The 23,247-nt window shown below is 32.8% G+C and overlaps 1 protein-coding gene across 2 annotated transcripts in view; it reads left to right on the top strand.

Annotated features, from left to right (window-relative positions):
- The window catches only part of COL11A1 (collagen type XI alpha 1 chain), a 276,695-nt gene that overhangs the window by 105,413 nt on the left and 148,035 nt on the right, over positions 1-23,247 (top strand). For both annotated transcript variants that reach the window (XM_072644156.1, XM_072644155.1), the window contains exons 14-25: positions 3,859-3,915; positions 7,665-7,718; positions 9,125-9,178; positions 9,279-9,332; positions 9,536-9,589; positions 11,508-11,561; positions 11,672-11,716; positions 13,119-13,172; positions 13,702-13,746; positions 14,059-14,112; positions 14,686-14,730; positions 21,688-21,741. In XM_072644156.1, the coding sequence (XP_072500257.1) occupies positions 3,859-3,915; positions 7,665-7,718; positions 9,125-9,178; positions 9,279-9,332; positions 9,536-9,589; positions 11,508-11,561; positions 11,672-11,716; positions 13,119-13,172; positions 13,702-13,746; positions 14,059-14,112; positions 14,686-14,730; positions 21,688-21,741 (624 nt within the window). The remainder of the gene's footprint in view (positions 1-3,858; positions 3,916-7,664; positions 7,719-9,124; positions 9,179-9,278; positions 9,333-9,535; positions 9,590-11,507; positions 11,562-11,671; positions 11,717-13,118; positions 13,173-13,701; positions 13,747-14,058; positions 14,113-14,685; positions 14,731-21,687; positions 21,742-23,247) is intronic.

Genomic DNA, 23,247 nt, shown 5'->3' with positions numbered 1-23,247 from the left:
AGCTAAAAGCTGCTGTCAGCCACAGATTTGTAAAGTATGTATTTCTGATGCTATTTTGTTAATTACTTGAATCTCAACAGAATGTGAAAGGACAAAATTCAAATGGCTTCTTTAAATGTTTTCCCATGTAAAAGTATGTTTGCTTTAGGTCAAAAGATGGCATTGTATATAAGGTGCTGGATTTGGAATCAAGAAGACCCGAGTTTCATTCCTGAATCAAATGTTTATTACCTATGTGACCCTGGGCAAATCATTTTAAACCCTCAGTCTCAGTTTCCTATCTGTAAAATGGGGATAATTATCTGCTTGTCAGAGTTAATGTCAGGTTTAAAAAAAAAACTATGTAAAAATTCTTTACTATATTAATACACTATATAAATGTTAGCTCTTGTTATTAGAAAAGAGAGATAATAAGAATGATATTAAAAAGATTATATGGTTCTTGGCAGCATAATATTGAATAAGTGATAGTAATGAAGATTATTAATATAATATAATATATAAGTATACAAGATATATAATTAACATAATATAATAGTATATTAGTATTAATAATATAATTATAATATATAATTGTCATATAATGACAATAAGTAACATTTGCATATTACTTTTAGTTTTGCAAAATACTTTTCTTAACAAAATCTTCATGCGGTAAATAGTACAGGTGTATTAAATCTATTCTACAGATGAAGAAACTGAGCTGCTGACAGATCAGGTGACATTATCATAGCTAAAAATAAAAAAAATAAATTTTATGCAGTAATTTAAATTAGAAAAACATCTTCACATATATTGTCTTACTTTATTCTCACAACTCCTGTAAAATAGGACTATAGGTATTACCTGTTTTCCAGATAAGGAAACTGAGGCTTAGAGAGGTGACTTATACATGGTCTTACAGGAAGTAGATGTTCTAAGTCCTATATTCTTTCTATTATGTCATATTGTCCCTTACAACTAATATGTCTAGGGAGAATTCAAACTCATCTCCTGTCTCCAAGTCTACCACTCTACTACTGTGCTACCCCTTAAATATTCACTGTGTCAAAAGATAAAATTCAATTCAATTAATCATTTATGAAATACCTATATGTGCAAACCAGAGTTCAAGAAATCAGGTTCTGCTACGCAGGTTCTTGCACATCTGAAGCAGAAGGGTAAATTACTGTCATGAGATAGTTGTGAAGAGAAGATCCAGAGGAAATAGCAGAAATTTAAGGAAGAAGAGTTCAGCTCCTGTTGTTGTGTTTGTCCTTTGTTCTTGAAGAGGACCATGACATCAAGATGCTGGCATGACTTGCACTTGACTTTGTTTTGAGTGAGGGAGGGCTGTGCAAGGTCACCAGCCTCACTTTCTCCTCCTGAGCCATCTGGGTGCAGTGGCCAGATATTCATCAGAATGACTGGAGATGACTCAGGATGCAAGGGAAGACCCTGACCCTTTCAGGCTAAGGTCTTATCAGATTCTCACTTTGAGTGAGATAGTACCCATTCAATGACTAGGCCTCTTTAAAAAGTGAGTCAAGGCAGACCCCTTTAATTAGAAAAAATCAAACTGGGAGGGGGAAACTCTCAGGGTTCCTAAGTGAAAGAGAAATAGTTACTATTTAGCATTTACATTCACTGTGTTCTAGGAGGGCAGAGACTTGTGCCCAGTCTATGAACTCCAGAGTAAATTGAACTTAAGGCTTGGTCTTTGAGCAAGAAATCTAACCAGTAAATCCAAAGGAAAAAAGGCATCTTTTGGCCATTGAAGTGTACCTTGCTGTGGGCAGAGCACCCCTGGAAAGGACAGAGAAAGAGAGAGAGGAGGGGAGAGGAGAGGAGAAAAGAGCAGCTACTCACTCACAGGTTGTATTTGTCCTTCATTCTGGGAGAGGACCAGAGCTCATAGATTAGTTCCTGTACGATGGCTGGGAAGGAAGCAAAGAGAAAGTGACACTCAGATTGATCCTGAAAGGAAGGAAATGACTTAGAGCAGAAGTATCAAATTCAAATAGATATTGGGGGGAGGGAGATTTTGACTTAGAAAACCCTATGTTAACATTATCTATATTCTATTTTTGTTTTGTTAAATATTTCCAAATTATTTTTATCCTGGTCTAGTGTAGTTTCCTGACATGTGATTGACACCCCTGGGTTTAGAGGACAGTTGGAGGTAGACTCAAGGAGATGCCACGAGAAAATGCAAAGAGGTGGAAGAGGATAGGAAAAGAACAAGGGATGGTCAGTGGGTGGTTTGAGCCAGAATATAAAATATGTGAAGGGAAGTAATATGAAATAAGTTTGGTCAGATATCTTGGAATGAGATTGTGAAGGGCCCCCACTCCCCTCCATAATTAAATATTGACTTGTTATCCTTCATTTTCTACATATTTCTGAAAAAAAAGGAGGCTATAAGTAAAAATCCTTTTCATTTTTAAATAGTCTAGAGGTGGGAAGATTTAAACATTTAAATTTGCTTCCAAACAGGTTCAATTATTTTATCCCTAAAGAAACACATTGTTTTGAACCTATTGTAATAATTAATAAAACAACAATAATAAATAAAATAGCTGGTATTTATATGATACTTTAAGACCTGTGAAACAATTTATATATATTATCTCAGTTAATCCTTTCAACAGCCCTATGAATCTGGTGCTATTCTCATCCTCATTTTATAGATGTAGACATGATGAGAGAAGTGGCTAAGTGAAGAATTAAGTGGTGAATGTAGAGTGTTTTAGTGAATTGACCAAACTCACGTAGCTAGGAAGTGTCTGAGGCAGGATTTAAAAACAGATTTTTTTGTCTCTGTGCAATGTTCTGTCCATTGCATCACCTATGTTTAAAAGGATAATGCATTTATAATTTCTTAAAGGATTTTGCATTCTTCATATCATTACTCTTAATTTTCCAGCAAAAGAGATGACATGAATTATAATTCCCATTTTGCAAATGTTTAAATTTAAGAATTAGGAGGTATCTTTTTAAAAGATCACGTGGCAAGTCAATATTAGCATTTTGAAAAATCTGGTAGTCTTTGTAATTTTCTTGAATGATTTAGTCTACTCCTTATCTTACAAGTTCTGTCTTTGTGATGCCTGAATGTGATAAGTATTTGACCACTACTAAAAATCACATTAGCACACATTATTAATTTAATCTCCAACACTATGTCACTGAAGCATAAATGTCAGTGCTTTTAAAAATGACAGCTCCACATTTCACATACTCAACATGGATGTCCATTACTCCATGAAGTCAACATATTTTGCCTAATATCATGTAGAAATCAAATTTATTTTCTTGTATAATGTTATATCCTATGAAACTGAGACATAGCACAATTAAAAACTGTACATTTTCCTGACACCTCCAGATTGACATGTGCTATTAATAATAACATATTCCTAGAAAAATAAGATAATTTTTTTTAAAAGATCAAGTTTACCCATTTGAAGTGAATTTACTCTGAAAATTACCACATGGAAAAATCTGCCTTATTATGCAAGCAGCTTCACAGCAGAAAATTATATTTGCATTAAGTTGTTTATTATTTTGAAATTGTCAGGAAATTGATTTCTCTTCCCTATTAAATAAATTACGTTTAATATGAGTCATGGCTCTGGTCTTTATCCAAATTGAAATTATAGGATGCAATATGATATATTGCAGCAATATTGCCATTTGTAATCCATGGATAAAATAGCTCTTCATTGATGATGAATTGGCAACTTTTTTTAGCATTGCGCTACTTATGTTGGGTTAATTGTGCATAGCTTCTGTATATCTTCTGTGCATCCCTTATTAAAAGTCAGAATATTCTTTTAAGAATGAATTTTTGACCTTATTCTTTCCATTTGATTTCAGATTGCTCTCAGAGGTCCACCAGGCCCAATGGGTCTAACTGGAAGACCAGGTCCTGTGGTATGTTATATCCACAAAAATGCCATAATGTTAAATACCAAGCATCGACAGATCACCTAGTAGAAAATTTATATATATACATGTATATATATATATATATATATATATATATATATATACATGTATATATGTGTACCTGTAGAGAGAGAAAGAGACAAACAGACAGATACTGCAGTTTGATTCCTCTGCCAGACTTTAGTTTGGAGTCAATAATTTTAGAGTATTCTGTTCAGTTTTGTAACAATTTTCTCTTTAATGTATATGAATTCTTTTTGTCAAGGTTAAAAAGCTAAGAAATGATCAGGCCATCATTAAAAAGTTTTTGAGGTATATTTATAAATCATCATGAAACTGAGTTAGTTAGCATTCAGAGTTATTGAAAGATCTTTTGAAATTATACATAAAAATTGAATTATTTCAAGGACTAGCATTCTCTAATACTTCCAAAAATCTGTGATGTCATTGGGTTGGTTTGTTCTTCAGCTGACAGAGGTTAAAATCTCTCTCTACCCTAGAAGATGGTTGAGTGGGTTATTGTGTCAAAAATTATCCATCATCTAGAGATGAACTTCTTGGTGATAATATTCTCAGAAGTTAGCTAGACTGGTAAGCTCAGAAGACAACAGTTAAGGTGTCTCCAGCTTGGTAATACCTATCCAAAAGTGAGCTCTTTTGGTGTAGTCTTTGAGAATCCAAGATCAGCCCCATGACATAATGAGGCATCAACATAAGACTTTTGTAGATGAGGAATCAGATTCAATATTTACTGTGATCTAAGCTCTAGGCAGTATTCCTTACCTCTTTCCCTGTTCTGAGAGAATACAGTTTCCCCTTAAAAGTAATGTAAGAAAAAGTTAATCTTTGTAGGGGGGAAAAAGTTTATTATTCCCTTCCTTTGTATGCCAACTGGCTTAAAGGCATCAAATAGTATATTAAATGTCCTTAAAATAACAGTGTTTTTGAAATATAATCTGTTATATAATTGGAGAACTAATTTTTAAATTTTGAATCAAAAAATAACAAATCTCAGGTTCTTTAAAACATTTTATTCCTTGAAAAATAAGTGTAAAACATGACAAGGAGAAGATCTATTTGTTAATGTAATTAAATAGTCATCATAGTTTAATTTGTAATCAAAGAATATTTGGGATAATATGAAGATATGTCTTAGGCCCCAAAAATGTCCACTTTAGAGAAAACTAAACAAGCTGTAGAATGATTAACCCTGGAAGAAATACTAATTTACTTTGATGTTGATAGTTGGATTCTCTTGCAGCATAAATATAGTTTATTTAATCAAGAAAGTTAGTTTATCTCCGAAAGGAGTGTCTGGTCTACATGTCTGATTTAGTTAGATTCACAAATTATCTTCCTTTATAAAAGAAAAATGAGTTCTATACAATATATTTTAAAGATTACCACATGATTCAAATGTCTATCACTTAATATCAGTCTTGCAATCACTTAAATATTTATAAAGTTAAAATTTAACATGCCATTTTCTATTTCTTCCCATTGATTTAGGAATAAGAAATTTAAACCTGAAGGATAATGTAGATAATATTTGCATTTTAAAATAATCACTCTGTTCAATAGAGTCTCACAGAACTCTACTTTTGTATCTTATAAATCAAGTAGATGAGTATTATGTGTTTATTGTGTATCTAGAAATGTGCTAGATTGTGGTAAAGCATGAAAGAAAGAAAAAATGATATAGTCACCACTATTATAGAAACAATGACCCTATATAGCAAAGTTCTAAATTTTCCATTTGTGGAAATTACTTTAATAATTATTTAGATGAGAAATTTCAGCCTTCATTTTCTAAGACAGTAGTAGATGTCTTGTAACAGAACCTTGAAACTTTGTGAAAAACATGGAGGGAAATTGCCACTGACTGGCCAAGGTGAGGAAAGTCCAATTCACATCAAAATTTCTTTATTCTTGCAATGGTGCTAGATTCAGGCAAAATGTGTTTTGTTTCCTTTTGTAGTGACTAAAGAAGATATGAAATTACCTGGACTAGGATTTCAATGTGCATGTCCTCAAGAATTTTTATATTACTTGGAGAGTATAGCCTCTCTTTTTAAATTTTAATTTTTACATTAATTCAAATTAGATAAACTAATTTTAATTTTATTATCCTTTTTAAATTCAAATTTATAATTTGCTGGCTGGGAAAACATATCAAAACTTCCAAAAGGTGCAAAAGACAAAAATCTAAAAACATGTCCCTATTCTGTACTCTGATTTATTCGGTGAACAAAGGAAGTAGGGTGAGATTTGTAGTTTGCTCTACTTTTCTTAATTACTTTTTTAAGTAGACTTGTGATTTTATTGGTATAGGAAACTGAGTAAGTAAATGACTGTTTACCTTTATTCATAAGAAAGCAATGTGTGTATTTTCTCACCACATTCCGTGTTATGTCTTTCTTTGATAAACTAAATTTCTACGACTAGAGCTCTCTGTGACAAATTAGATAGGAAGCCTAGGGAACCAGGTCTCTATCCTGAGAATGGAAAAAGAAAATAGTAACTTTCAGAATAAAGTGTTCGGCATGGTGGTTCATGTTCCTGTTAAATAGTTGGTGTTTATTTCATGTTTCATAATAAAATGGATTAATTAAAAATAGTTTCTGTAATTAACTTGAGTGCAATGATGTATAATAATTGCCATTCTGATTTAATGCTAAATCATTTTGGTTGATAATAAAAATTAATTTAAAGAGTTCCTTCCTGGAAATTTGATCATATCACTAAGGAATTTTCAAAAGAAGAATATCTGTGATGCTCCATCTGCAGTGTTTCATCATAGGCATACCAATAGCTATTTTTCTCTGAATCCACCAGGAGGCTCTAGAAATCCAGATTCTTTTATTTGAGAGAACTTTCATCTCCATTCTGCATTAAGTACATTGATTAAATACTCTGAGAGATAGTTTAGGTGTATCTTAAAGCTTACATCTTCAACATTAAACAATTATGATTATCAAATTTATTTTAACTTGGATATGGAGAATCTTACGCGTTTGTGTAATAATTTTTAAAAGCCACTTCCACAGTAAATGAACTTCTCATTTTGTAAAATAACAATTTTTAAAGAAATTATTGTATTTTTTCATTGAACTTTTGGGGAGGTAATTGTTGAATAAAATAAATATTTATATAAGATTTTCTCCACAGGGATTCATTCTCAGAGGAAAAATACAGCATCTGAAAAAAGTTTTTGAAAATAATTTAAGACACATGCACTGATGAGAATGGCATCAGGTCTTAACTTTTCATAACTATAGAATTTAGGGAGCTTAACCATTTCAGAGAATGTAAGAAACCAACTCTGATGTGTATACAGGTGCACTGTTGTATTTCATTCAATCAGGGATATCTTCATATTGCTAACTTTCAAGAGACTTCATTGAGAGTCTTATGTGATCTGGTGAAATACAGAAAAAAATAATTGGTCATGTTATTTTATGAGTGTTTTTGAGATCACAGATCCATCTGAGTGTTGTAGAGTCCTTAAAAATTTAAATGAAATTCAGATACCAATAGAGAATATAAGGCTCAATTATATTTAGAAGACTTTTTTTGCATTAAAATTTAGGTAGAGTCATCATTTTTAAAATTAGTGTAATGAGATAAGTTTTGAGATCATTAAGAATTCTTTTAAGGCTAGGAAAATGAATATGAAGAAGTCATTAGGAAACTACTGAATTTAATTAATTTCATGTTTTATATCTTTTACACAGGGTGGGCCTGGCTCATCAGGGGCCAAAGGAGAAGGGGGTGAACCAGGTCCTCAGGTAAAAATTAAACATTTTCCCTTTTTTCTTTCTATTTATTTTATCTTATATCGGAGGTAAAGTATCTTCCAGGGCAAAGTAGCATTGGTAGTAAAACTCATTATAGTTCAATACTCCCCTTTTACATAATAGGAAAATAAGTTCTAGGGAAGCTAATAGACTTCCACAAGGTCACACAGATAGTGTCAGAGAAGGGAAATTACTCACAACTCTTTATATCCTTTTTCCTTCCTCAAGCTATATTTATTTTTTGAGTATAAAAATTACTTATGGTTAGATATCTAACAGGAGAAATGAAAATTGGAGACTTTTAAACCAAATTTTACCTGTAACCATTAAATAATTATTAATATTCAATTTAGTTTTCTGTCTAGTATCTTAAAGTGGTTGATGCATTTTTTAAAAAATTGAGTAATTTCTATATTACATTCCTCCCTTCATTGTATACTCCTTAAATGAGCTAATTAACAAATTTATTATGTATGCTAAATATCGATGACATAAAGTCCTAATATAATAATAACTGATGCTTACACAGCACTTTACACATTATTTCATCTGATTTCTACAACAACCTTGAGAAGTAGGTAAACAAATATTATCCTTATTTGACTGATGAGAAAACTGAGGCTTCAAGATGTTAAATATGATTTGGAACATGTCCTGGACCTAGGGATAGATGGTAGTGGGACTAAAATCCAGTCTTCCAGCTATCAAAGGCTTGTGTTCTCTCCACCATACTCCATTACTTCTTATAACTATGCTTGATGCATGTAGATCTGCATTCAAAAAGTTATGGAATTATTTTTTCTCTCCCTTATGTTGTTTTACTATTATCCATCACGTGCTTTAAATCATAGGGAGAATTTAAAAAACTGTGTAGATAAATGCAGCATATTCTATATTGTTAACCTATTAGTTTGAAACAGAATTAAGACATCACTCTCATAACAATGGTGTCTTTCATTATTTTGGCTCTTAAAATTAGCCAGATCATAGTCTTTTGGAGGTGGATGAAACAGCGTATCATTTTTAGGACACAAACACATTTTAAAGGTGTACATCTTTTTTTAATTTGTTTCTAAATAATAGTTTATTTTCATATGCTACCATTTAGACTTTAGAAACACAAACTTCACTCTAAATTAATTTGAAGCATAAATGTATTCATTTGCTGGTTAACCAAGGAGTCAGTAGAAAAATGATATTTCCCCCCTCTTCCTTTATCACCTAATTTTTAAAATAGTAAAATGAATTTTTAACCTATTTAATTGTCTGGGAAAATATCTTAAATAAAAAGTAAGAACTAAATGACTTTTGATTCTAAGATGTTAATCTGGCCTATAATATCTACACCTTTGATCCACTATGTTGCAAAATGGAGTAACTGATGTATTTCAACATAGGGTCCTCGTGGTATTCAAGGTCCTCCTGGTCCAACTGGCAAAGCTGGAAAAAGGGTATGATTTAATAATATTGGGAAGGTTAAGAAATAAGTTCATTTTCATTTACTATGTTATAAGAAATCACATAGCTAAGAATATTCTTGTCATTTTTCAGGGTCGCCCAGGAGCTGATGGAGGAAGAGGAATGCCGGGAGAACCTGGGGCAAAGGTCAGCTGTTCTCATATTTGGGTTTTCACTTCAATATTAACCATATTTTCATATCAATTTACCATATGACATTTTTCTTTACTAAAATGGGTCAGGTGGAAAGGAAAGAACTCTAAAAATTGAAAGGAGCAGTTTCTTGTGATTTGTTCTTATGTTTTAATTACTTTTATAATTGGTGGCTTCTGTTTATATTTATTTGACAGGGTGACAGAGGATTTGATGGACTTCCTGGTCTACCTGGTGACAAAGGCCATAGAGTAAATAAAATATATGATTCTTTTACTTATTTAGTAATCACAGTAGAGTGTCCATAAGATATTAGAATTTCCATAACAAATCTGAGACTGTCAGGTATAGCATCTTGCTCACGGCAGGTATTTCGAAAATGTTTATAGAATTGAATTACATGAAATGAGTATTAGGAGAAGAAAAAATGAAGCAATCTGACAATAGGAATATAAATATGGTTTATAAAAAGTGTTATTACTGGTTTCCTTGAAGTCTCGGGAAAAAAAATTTCACCTTCTGCATGACTTTTCTGGTCTCCCTTACGGCTAGTCTATTTTCTCTGAGATTATCTCCAGATTATCCTGTATATAACTTGTTTGTACATAGTTTTTTGTATATGGTCTCCTTCATTAAATGCTGAACTTCTTGATGACAGGGACTGTTTCTGCTTTTCTTTGTGTCCACAACATTTAACATATTTCCTGGCAAGTAGTAGCTACTTAATATGTATTTTCTGACTTGACTATGGCAGAATTCTCCAAATCACTTCAGCTTTCTTCTATGATATACTTGTTTGGAGTTTTTAAGTAATTTATAGAAATCTAATAACACACTCATATGTATAAAGCGAGTGGAAGAAATATATGCAATATCCAAATAAAGTCAGGCCAAGTTAACATTTCTATGTAAAATGTCTGGATAGTTGAGGCAAATATGTTTGGAATTACATTTTCGTTTAAATTATCTGAAAAGCACCTTATTTTACCTATTTACTTTTTCTATATAAATAGAGCTAAAGAAATATATAAATATATATGTATATATACATACATATACTAAAATTAGCTAAATGAAAATAAATCTTTGATATTGCAAATACATTTATATCTACTCTCAGCTGAATCTCAGAACAATCTTTTGAGAGAGGAATTTTGAGTTTTATGATGTCCTTTTAACAGATGAGGCTAAAAGACTTTGCCCATGTTAATATAACTAGTGTTAAAAGCAGGATTTAAACCTTTCTTCCAAACTCAGAGCTCTGTACATGGTGGAATAAACTCCTTTTGTGAACATCTAAATATACATAATTGATCATTAACATTTGTTGTTCAGATTACATGCCTCACAGAGTTTTGGATAGTACAGGGTAACAAAAGAACCAAAAAAATGTCATGTAGACATTGATTCATTGACTAAAAAGAAGTCAGTGTGGTCAAAGGAATAACTCTTCATTTACCATCTATATGCACCCAGAAGCATTCACTTCTCAAAGACATGCATTCACTTCTCAAAGACATACATTCACATTTCTACTTGACATTCTAAAAGACATCTCAAGTGAACAGTTAACAATAGAGGGAATGTTAGTCCTGAAATCCTTTGTTTCCTCCATATGGTTTAGAGTTTAAGTATAGCTTCAGGAATAGCATTAGGAAAAAAAGAGGGGAAAAAAGACGAGAATCTCATTACTCTTTGAAAATATAAATCTATTTGATTTTTAGTCCTGCAGAGTCATGTTTTAATGAATGAGAATAATACAAAAAAAAGCAGCTTATGCAAATTTATTCTTCAAAAAAATAAGAAAACAATTTCATGTTTTAAGAGATGGCAAAACAATATCTTAACTATTTAATAAGTAAACTGAATCATAATAATGAAATGCCTGAAAATAATATCTATATTTATAAGAAAAATATGCTTTTAAAAAAACTGAATTTATGCTTATGGGAAACATTTGCCTAGTATTATTAGATAAAAGGCCTAACTGTCTTCTGAGAATGTAGAGGTGTGTTTATCAAGGAAGTGTTCAGAGAAAAGCAAATAAAGCATATTAATAAGTTTTCACATCCAAGATTCCTGAGTTATTTGGTTAGGAGACTAGCTAGGTTGACTTGTGAAGCTCTACTTTGTTTGCATGTTCAAATTATATTTGTATTTACTTTACAGGGAGAACGTGGCCCCCAAGGTCCTCCTGGTGCTCCTGGTGAAGATGGAATGAGAGTATGTGGGGAAAAGTTTCATCCATCAAATGAGTATTTTCAACACAACAAAACACTAATGTCATGGTATAGAGTGCCATTTCATTTGCATTTTTTTTAAATCAATGACAGGGAGAAGATGGAGAAATTGGACCAAGAGGTCTTCCAGGTGAAGCTGTAAGCACAATTTTCTTCTTGATTTTAGAATTTTGTTCTAAAAAACTAATGTGCACATATTCCTGTTTTGGACAAAAAGGATCATGGCTAAATTAATTCATAGTTTTGCCAGCTATTCTGGATATGAAGTATACCATTTATATGACTATAGCAAATATAGTTTTAAAATTTTTTATAAGAATTACACGTACTTGACAAATAAATCAGTTACATATTTACATATGTATATATGTACAAACATAATATATGCATGTTTATATACACATGTACATGATTATGTATGTATACACATTTGCTGATGAGATAAGATTTACATTTTTGTCCTTAAAATGGAGAACATAGAATAACATAAGAATATTGAGGGTTGGGAACAAAGTTAGAGATAGCAATGTGCAAAACATAAGCTAGACCTTTAATCAGATTTTTTGGTAATTGACATATTTCCATCTCCTTTTTTTTTTTTTAACCCAATTTGAGCTAGTAGGAGATTTGTTTTCAGTTAGAAACAAGTATGCAGATTTATAAACTCCTTATAAATAATTAGATGAAAATTCTGGTGTGTGTTGGGTGGGAGTGTGGGGATGGCAAAGAAAATACATGTGAAAAAAAGAGTGATAATCTTAACTCTTAAAAAAAAGCCCAAGAGATTAGAAAATTTTTCATACAGACAAAGTAGAAAGATATCAAATATCTAGTTATGTATTTATATTTTGGGAGTTTGGAGATCATCTGTTCCAGATTCTTCATTCACCAGTTTAGGAAACTGATAGTCAAGGAGGTTAAATTCAGAGTCAAGACTCCCATCCATGACTTCTTACCCTTTAATCTATTCCACCACAATGTCAACTAGGTCAAAATGAAAAAGTGCATGTTAGTTAAACTAAAGAAAATTAGCCTCTAAAGAAAGTGAGTTTGAAAAAACCCTGTTTACCTTTCTGAATAGCCCTCAGTGAGTACTCTGAAAGAAATACAGGGACATGCAGAATAAATAAGAAACTAGCTGGTTTCATTTTGTATAGTTTTCTGATGGAAAATCAAGGTCTTATGTTGCCATCTAAATAAAAAAAATGAGATGAAAGGACACTTTGAGATATAGTGATTTTTTTAATGCTTGTTAAATTACCCCAGAGATATATATGTATTTACACATAAACAAGTACATTCATTTTCCATAATAAAGAGTCATTGTTATGCATTCTGACTTGTGGATCATTATAAACAAAAATATTTATACATCTTTAACATAGGTTTTTGAAACACCTTTCTGTGTAAGATGAACAGGGACTTCCACAAATATTTGTACTCAAAACATTGCATTAAACATTTTAGTGAATAGTTGACATTCAGAAGCAAAGACTCATTTGGAGAATATTTAATGACTGATTTATTTTTCCTCCTGTAGGGTCCACGAGGTCTGTTGGGACCCAGAGGAACACCTGGCCCTCCAGGACAGCCTGTACGTATTGTTAAGAAGAAAAAAAAAAGAGAAAAAATTAATATTTCATAAAGAACTCCCACCCTTAAATTCCCTAAACCTGTAAATCCACGGTAACTTTCAATAGTCAACCCATTTCCACCATCTTGTTTCGTTTCTAATCCTTTTAATGAAATCTGTAAATCTCAGTGATTCTTTGTTCCTCTCTTCTCTTTCATTCCTTCAGTTTACTTTTTTTAGAAGCATTTTCATGCCAAATCTCCAGAAGCCAGGGGATAATAATGTTAAATTATGTACCATTCTAATATAGATATAATAGTAAAGAAAATTCTTATTTTATAGGAAAGTTTTTCTATAAAATATTTTCTTTCCTCTCCTTTTTTCTCCCTTTTCCTTTCCTTTCTTCCTTCTTTCCTTCCTAGCTTCCTTCCTTTCTTTCTTCTCCTCTCCTCTCTTCTTTCTTTTCTCCTTTCTACTTTCTCTCCTTTCTCTTTTTTGTGTGCCATACATACTTTGTAATCACTCACATTGATTTTCTGTCTTTTTCCAGGGTATTGCTGGTATAGATGGCCCACCTGGTCCAAAAGGAAATATGGTATGTTTAAAATCTTAACAAAATAACTCAAAACCAAGATTTGGGTTCTTTAAACCATTTTAATTTCTAAATCTAAAATATGAACAATACAAAGTTTCACCAAAGAAATTTATTTCTATTAGCACTTAGATTTTGTGACTTAGAATGTTTAAAATATCAACAAAGGTTGAAGAGACAGGAAACATGAAAAAAATAGTATCTAATATCTTCAGAGGAGAAACAGGCTTTCCTAGTTTTATTAGGTGCAGAAGTAAATATATAGTACATTATAGAAAACCATCATCCAAGTCTCTTTCTATTTTCATATTTTAGGGTCCTCAGGGGGAGCCTGGACCTCCCGGTCAACAAGGAATTCCAGGCCCACAAGTAAGTTTATGATAATATATGTATTATAGTGCACACTTTGACATAATTCAGTAAATGCCCATTTGTACTGTAACGTATTTTTAAATGTAAAATTGACAGACTGAGGAATTTCTAAATAAGCCTGAAAAACATAGACAGTACAAATGCAGTGCAGTAGTATGTGTATGTGTGTGTGTGTGTGTGTGTGTGTGTGTGTGTGTGTGCATGACTCTGTGTGTGTGTGTCTGTGTGTGTGTTCCAATCTGAGCTTGCAGAGGCCCCTTTCTTCCAAGAGAAAAATGAGTCATTCAGTGTTCCCGGAATGCCAGCAGGAGTAGCCACACCTGCAGAAGGGTTCTGAATAGGATCCTGTTACAGAGTGAATGCCAGAAGGGTAGCTAGTTCAAAAACACCAACAAAGTTCCAGAACTGACTGTTAAGTGGGGAGGAGGGAATATGACATTAATCATTCGTGATTCTTTAAACGATTAATGTGAGATGGATTGTTAAAAGCTGACTTTTAAAGGAAAAACAATTCCGACCTTCAGTGATTACTGCCATTGTCCTAACTGGATTTTTTTTTTTTTTTAACAGGGCCTTCCTGGTCCCCAAGGCCCAATTGGCCCTCCTGGTGAAAAAGTAAGTTACCATGTTACTCTAATCTGTCCTACTCACTGAACTGGTGTGAACAACCTCAATTCAAACCTAAAAGCTTTTCCTTATGTTATGGATATTGTCTACTTATGGCTAGTGCACAGGGATTTGTCTGAAGTAGCACTGAAAATTATGGAACAGAAGAAGAGGAATTCATCCATACAGCACTAACTGAGACTGATAAAAAGTTCAGATAGCTGTCACTTGGACGGCTGCCAAAAGTGACATTCTCAGCTATATTAATTTCACAAACCCATTAGATGAGGAAAGGTTTTCCCTAGCTTTGGATCCTCTTTTTCTCTCATTTTAAAAAAAATGTAATTAAATATGCTTGTGAAGTAGCATTTTATTTTACAAGTTATGATAAAGGGGTAAATTTGGAATTTTAACTGTCACCACTCTCTTTGTGTAGATGGGACTCTGTACTCAATAATCATTTCATGACCGAATCTGTGAGATAATAAGCCCTTTATTGTATGCAGATTTTTGCCCCATCCTTCTCTGTGGCGTTGTCAAAGCAATAACTTCTCCTAGCTAATTCATTCATATGTTATCCTGATATTGCCTATTTTTTATGAGCAGTATTGACTTTATGTGGATTTTACCAAATGATCCATATATTTTTTTCTATGCCTACCTTTGCATGAAAGTTGTTCTAGGGAAATGGCAAAATATATAGTCCATGCATTCTAAAATCTCTCCCCAAAGCATGTTTTTCAGTCATCCTTGTCTTTAGTCCCTAAAATCACTCCCTTGCCACTTTTTATCACAATTTGGCCTTTTGTAAAAATACATCATTTATCATGGATTGCGTACTTGTTCATGTGCTCGTTAACTTCTCCAGTATAATGTCCATTATGTTTGCATGAGGCTATTAAAAGAGATTCAAATACTGAAATTTTGTCTGCTTAGCCAGACATGAAAGACAATATCTAAATCTCTTCTATTCACATTCCATTAATATTCTGAGAAACAAGGAAGAAATTTTAAAGAGAGCTATCATAAGTAACATTTAAGATCCATCTCTCTGTCTTCTATGATTGTACTGTGTGTATCTCAGCATTTCAAATATCAATGGGTTCATAGATATGCCTGTCACTTACCAAAATGGATTTCAACTACATTATAACCTACAGGAAGGTTTAGTGAGGTGCTGTGACTTCTCATTCATTAGACTGTGAGCTCCTTGAGAGCAGGAACTTTTTTTTTTCTTTTCTGTCTTCCTTTTTATTGCCAGTGTTAGCTCAGTATCTGGCACACAGGAGATGCTTAGTAAATCCTTGCTGAGTAACTGCCCTCTTCTCCTCAGAAATCATCACCCATTGGCCAGTCTTCTAGTTAAGCAGCCTCTCTGAATTGCATTTTTTAATAGACAATGAATATAGGTCATCTTTGAAACTTTTACATGTTTCTCCAGTTTTCTAGCTTGGTCAGCTCTCCAAGAGCTTATGCTCCTGAAGTCTATCCCTTGGAAATACATAATTGACCCTACATGACTAAAAGGCATCAGAAGAGCATTTAATTAAGACTTACTTTATTAATCATAACCTCAAAATTTTTCTCTTTTCACGAAGGTAAAAGAGAAGTCCTGAAAAACAGGAAAAAAATATACACACACATACACACACACACACACACACACACACACACACACATATATATATCAGAAAAAGATAAATTCAGCATTTATCATTTTCTAATATGTCAGCTACAATATTTAATTTTTCTTTCCAAAATCTTTAATTTTCAAGCAGTGATATCAGTGATTCAATTTACTTTGAATGGAATGAATGTCTAATGTAATGAAATTAGATGAGGGAAAAAGTCACACAAAGATAACGTTTTCCTTGACATTTGGATTGCCTAGTCTTATTGAATATGTCCTGCATGCACAGCAATTCAAGGAGTTTTTTTCATTAATATTTAAATCTCATTTAAAAGAAAAAAAGCAATACAAATGCTATAATAGTAGGGTAGGAGCTCTGTGAGAGACAGTATGAACAAGTAAACAAATATGAAGATATGTCAATAAGAAAGTTTTTAAAATTGGAATTAAAATGTCACTTTAGTATTTAAAAATACAGTAGTCTTGAATACAAAATGCCTAGATTGATGTAACTAGATACAAGTTCATATACATATGTATACACAGATTATATACATATGTATACATTATATGCACACATATATAATATATATGTGTATATATACTCACAGAGACATATATACACACACACATACATGCATGCATATATTTACCTAAAGACAAATTATTGGCATTTATCTGTTGGAGCTGAAGGAAAGGTGACTTAAACACAGTTTCAGCTAGCCTTCTTTCCTCAGGGAGTAAGAGACCAGGCCTGCAAAGCCTATATACCTCAATTCCTCAATATCCATGTTAAGGTAGAGCAGCATTCCAGTCCCACCTTGTAAATATAACCACTGTCAAAGTGATAGAGATCACAAAGTAATGAAAAAAGAATATTTTTAAAGCACTGAGTGATCAAGGTATCAAGAAAAAAGTTCTTAAATTAATCCCAGAGCTCAAAGAGATAAATCAGCTGAGAGGTTCATTCCTGAAACCAGAAAGGATGATTACTAAATCCTCAAAGAAATTACAAAGCTCTTTCAGCTATTACAAGACAAAAGAAAATAACTCAATGCCTGATGAAATGCAGAATCCTTTCAATGTCCAAGAGAGTAAAGAATGACAAGAAAGTCCAAAATGACTGAAAAACAAAATGAAATCCATAAAACAAGAAATTAGGAATAAATGTAGATTAGTATTTAGAGCTTTAAATACATAATTGAAAACTAATAAACTGATTACATGGAAATATAAATTTAAAATGGAGAGTCTCTCTAAAAAGGGAGTAGATTAGTAGATTTCTAGGTATGGGTATGCTGATAAATATTTTACAATAGGCTCTCTAGAAAGAAAAAAATGTACACATGGAGCATTCTAAATTTTAATCTCCACAATATCATTTTCTTCATTGCTTTCTTAAGTCTAGTCAAGAAAACAATAAATCAAGCACTGCTCATTTATAAGGTATAATTGCTCCCACAATTGGTCTTAATAAGCAGGCTCCAGTACATCCCTTCTTATAACACAAACATATTGCAATGGAATACAACCCGGCAAAAGTCCACAGTGTTAAAGGAACATATGGCTACTAAGTCAAAAAGAACTTAAAGATAACACATGCAGAGATAATTCCCAGAACCTGACAAATTAAAAAGCAAATTAAAAAAACCTAAATAACAAAGTGTATGAAACAAGAAAATTTCCCAGAATTTCTGAATATAAACAAATAGCACTCATCAAGATAATTCACACATTATCCTCAAAAAAGAAAAAAAGTGCTTCAAACTTCAAGACATTTTGCCTTAACCTTTTCAATGATAGATATCATATTTTTTTAATGGCTAGGAGAAAAACCTTCTATAAAGAAAGAATGTATGGGCAACATAATGATATTCTGCAGACATAAGAAATCCCAGAAAAGACCGACTATTATATTACTGAAAATCAAAAAAATTCAAGCCACTATTTGGCAAAGCTGAGCCTAATCATCAATAAATAATTGATGGGTATTTTAAAAAAGAAAGGCATTTGAAACATTTCCGCAGAAAAAAAAAGAAAAAATCAGATATGAGAATATTCAACTCACAAACATCTCAAGTAAGAGGAAATGCACAAATAAAAATGTATAAGGGCTATTACCTGCACAGACCCAAGAGAGAGATCCCTGGTGCAAGGAGAGATTAAGTGACTTGTCTAGAAATATATAGCTGGCAAATTGTCTGATGTGAGATTTGTACCCAAGTCTCCTTAAATACAAGTACATTTTTGGACCTAAATCCAATACAAAATGCTGCCATTCCTTCCAAGAAAAAAAAAATAAGGAATGAAATAAATTATCTATTTTTTAAAAGTATTTAAAAAAAAAAGACAGAAATCAAATCGAACTTAAAATTGAAAGTCTGTCTAGAGAAGTAATAGAGAAACTAATTTGACACACAGATAAATACTGAAATGGAGTAAAGTCTGCAGAAGAGAAGCAAACAATCACACTTTTAAAAGGACGTATTAATAATTACTCAAGTCAGAACTGGGTAAAAAATTGGTGTTACCAAAGATAAAAAAATAAGAAAATAATGATGTAAGTAGATTTTAAAGTGTAAACGTGAAGACAGAAATACAGGAAAAGAATACCTTGGAATCAACTCCATAATGTCTTCCTCCTCCCCATGATTCTCCTATGTAAGAGATTCACTTTGTAGGGGAGACTAACAGAATAGGAGGAGAGAAGGGAGGTTGCAGACACAGGGGGCTGGGTAATACACCCCTACTAAGCCCACCAATGAACAGGTGAGGTATAGTGATTTCTGCACTTTTGGAAATATATGAAGTTAGATGAGATTGGGAGAGGTAAAGGAGAGAAAGGGCTGAATCTAGGGGATTATAGAGGTAGGGTGTATCATTCCAACAATGGAGAGAACACACTGAAGAATATTCCCATGAAGGAAGAGATATATGCTTGAAATGGGAAATGAGTTTCATATGGTGGATTTAATATCAGTAGTGTTGTTGCCTTTTGAAGCTACTTTTCTGAAGAATTGTTGTGCATTAGTAGGAAAGAAGGGAATATGAAGTGAGACCTCCTAGAGAGAGTTGACACCCTGGATGGTCGTGGTGGAACAAGGAATGGACTCTGGTGAATGATGAAGGAAGAGAGTAGGACTGGACTATACATTTTGGGTTAAATGGCAATTCCTACCTTACTAATTCATACCTCTAAGGGTGAGGGCCAGCTTAATAAAAAGGGTAAAGGGATGGTAGAGTAAAATCTACAAATGCAAAAATGTAATATAAAAACATTAGATTAAAAAATCTGAAACAGCTCTTCAGAAGCTTGCTCTATGTGAAACACAGAGAGATTATAGAAAGAATAAAAAGAATTGACTAGAAGGGAAGAAAACTGGAAAAGGGAGGAGATTAATAATTATTTAACTAAGCCAAGAAGAAGGGACAAGGGAAGAGAAATAAATAAAAAAAAAAACAATGAGTAGATAGAAAGGACTAGGGGAGGAAGAGAGTGCCTGTGGAAAGAGAGGCTCACCAAAGCAGTATATACAAAACCAATTTCATTAATAAAGCACAAGGTTAACTCATAACTGAACGAATTAAAAAATTCTAGAAACAAAAGAAAGTATCAGAATGGATAGCTCTAATCACAGACTATACCTTTCATTATGTAGATGTAGAGAATTTCTGGCACAGTAGATAAAATAGCAACCCCCTTAATTTATTGCACATGAGAAGTAATACCTCTAACGAGCAAAGACATACTTAGAATCAAAATGAGAAGTTGGAACAAAATTTCTATTTCTGTGATGCTTCACTTCTTTATGATCCCAGTGCCTTTTCATCCTGAATTTAAATAAGATATACTTCTTATTAATATTTGTGGAAATTATTTTAGTTCTATTTATTATCAGCTTATTTAGTTTTATATGTATATATACATATTATATAGTTTTATTTTTAATTCCTTGTTAGGAAAAAAGGGGAGGGCTGTTTATAGATAGAGACATAGTAGCCTCAACAGCAGGACCCAGAAATGCTGCAAAAGATTTAAATGATGAACTTGTGATGAAGTCAGCGGGACTGAATTCAGCAGGAGTTTGTTCGCCAGAATTCATCCATCTCAGAAAGACTATTGGGCTACCTATCCAGTAAAAAGTGCATGGTGAAAGTGACAACATATATGAACTGAAGATCAAAGCTCTCCACACATACGTACACGCACACACACACTCACACACACTCAGTGTAGACCAGGTCTAATAACAGCTACTTTTACTGAGAATTTGCGTTCCTAGAGGCGCTACTTGAAGAGAAAAAGCAACTACAAAGACTCAAAGTTACCTGTCATGGACAAAGAAGAACCAGTGTCCCAGGGCTTTACTGAGTTCACAGTTGAAGATTTCCATACTATATTCAAGGACTTGATAAAACAGGGAAATGTATACCCCGTTGACTCAGTTGCTGGCCTTCTGCAATGCCTAAACAATGTAATTTATCTTACCTGATAGTGTACCTGTAGCTACTCACCTCCAGCTATCTGAAGCAGATGAGCAAGTTTTGCAATTTTTGAAAATTTCATTGAAAGTGGACTGACAGTTAGAAAGTTTGATAAGAAGGGGTAAGAGCTCAAGTGTAAGGAAGGTGACATCTTCCCCATCATCATCCTGGCCAGGTTCCTCAACCTGTCCATCTAGGTGGATGGAGGACATTGACTAAGGGTGAGGGTGCCACCAGCAATCCCCACATCTTCCTGTTGGATCTATGACATCTAGTACAAATCTCAGCCCTGCCCCAGGAAGTTCTAGGTCTAGTCCCATTCCTTTTCGTTTCCTACTAAAAGGTATTAGACATGTCCAGAGATTTTTTTTTATTTTTGGTTTTTGCCATTATAAATTATATTTTACTTCTCTTTATTTCCCCCTACCACCTACAATGAAGGAAGGGAGGGAGGAAAAGAAAGAAAGAAGAGGGGGAAGGAAGCAGGGAAGGGAGGAAGAAAAGGAGCAAGGGAGGAAAGGAGAAAGGAAGGAGAGAGAAGGGAGGGAGAGGGGGAAAATGACATAGGTAGAATATATAAAGTAAGATACTGTTTTTCTTGCTGAATTTTGATGTTACCTTTTCATCCTCTTTTCCTTCTTCAAAACTTTTATCAAGTTCCTTCACTCAAATATCTTTTTGATTAATTTGAATATTTGCAGCAATGTTGATAACCGCTTAGTACTTGTTGACTTATCATAAAAATTTTGTCATTTTTTGATATTATCAGTATATACTATATACATGCATTTGCAGCATGCTCAGTGAGTATTATTTTCTTATAAAATTATCTTTTTTTGGTTTTTAATTAGGGTCCACAGGGAAAACCTGGTCTTGCTGGACTTGCTGGTGCTGATGGGCCTCCTGTAAGTAACACTAAATGTCTTTTTGAATTTCTCTGTATTTAGACTGCTCAAATTTATAGCTAACATATCTTGTTACAAGGTTTCATTTTCAACCTAGTAACAAGCTAAAACTAATATTCTAAAATAACACTATCATAACCCTATTCTGCTTAAATCAATGGTGTTCTGTTGGTTATTTAAGACTATCCATAATCTGTCTTCTAACTTCTTTTTTAGCTTTATGTTCTATTTGTCTTTTATAGGAATTTCCTGCTTTGGCCAAACTAGATTTTTCCCAACATCTATCCTTGAATGCACTTCCCCATGTTTTCTGCCTAGCTTAATCTTATCCATTTTAGAAACTACAATGACTGTCCTTCACTATGAAGCTTCCCACACTACTCTGTTGAATGGAGATTTTTCCCTCTGGACTTATGCTAGTTGATGACATTCACTGCCTAATTAATTATGCATCTGTAAAATTATTGTATTCTCTCTATTGTTTGACTATTGAAGGATTGAAAAGATTTTTGACTTTTTTATTATAATTTACTTTTTGATGAAATGTTTTATTTCTCAATGGAAGTGCAATTTTCTTGAAGATGAGTCCATTCATTCTACTTCTTCATATTGCCCACTGTGTCATAAAGCCTTCAAGCAGACTCCTACACACTAAAAGCACACCATCTCAATCACCATGGAAAATCAAGAATTTACTGTTTTTGCACATCACTAATTTTCAAAATTTGATCACTAACAGTAATTACTTTTATACTTGTTCCTATTTGGTTGGGCACTTTCTTCACTAGTATAGATCTCTGCCTATTGTCAATATCCTTTTATAAATTTTCCACAGAGGGGCCCCTCTAATATGTTGACTGTGAATGCATACATACCAAGAGGAATACGTGGGCTGTCCTTTGCATGTCTTTTGCTTACACTATCTGACTGTCCTGTCTTTTCACCCAACCACATAACTAACATAGTATTAATTGCTGGATAAGATAGCATGTATGATTATTGGTTATTTTATCACTTGTCAAATAATCAGTATTTAAGAATTGGTTACATTTCCAGTTTAAAAAAATGATGTGTTTTCAAGGTCCCTCACTATGTCTACACTCTACAAACTTACTGGAAAAAAAACTCAAATTTATAGAAAATATATTCAGGTTGATATCAAATTGTTTTAATTGAAATAGATCTTCCCTTTCAGTATTCCTTTAAATGCATAATCTCATTGTATATTATATTGATTAGTCTGTCATTCCTAACCCTATTATAATTACTAATATTTTCATACATTTTGTTTTCAGTTTTGCTTAAAATCATGTATACTACCTTCATGTAGAAATATGAAATTCTTCAGAATAATTTAACATTTCAATAGTTCTAAAAGTTAGTTCAATTTCTAAACAAAGACAAAAAAAACCCCTGAAAGCCTCAAACTCAAAAGAAATGATTTTTCATGGTTGTGGTTTTTAAAGTCATTGATGTCTCATCTAATGATTGTACATTTTTCTTTTA

The sequence above is a fragment of the Notamacropus eugenii genome, chromosome 2 (genome assembly GCF_028372415.1).
Source record: "Notamacropus eugenii isolate mMacEug1 chromosome 2, mMacEug1.pri_v2, whole genome shotgun sequence".
Taxonomy (NCBI): Eukaryota; Metazoa; Chordata; class Mammalia; order Diprotodontia; family Macropodidae; genus Notamacropus; species Notamacropus eugenii.
This window is presented reverse-complemented; position numbering and strand designations above follow the sequence as displayed.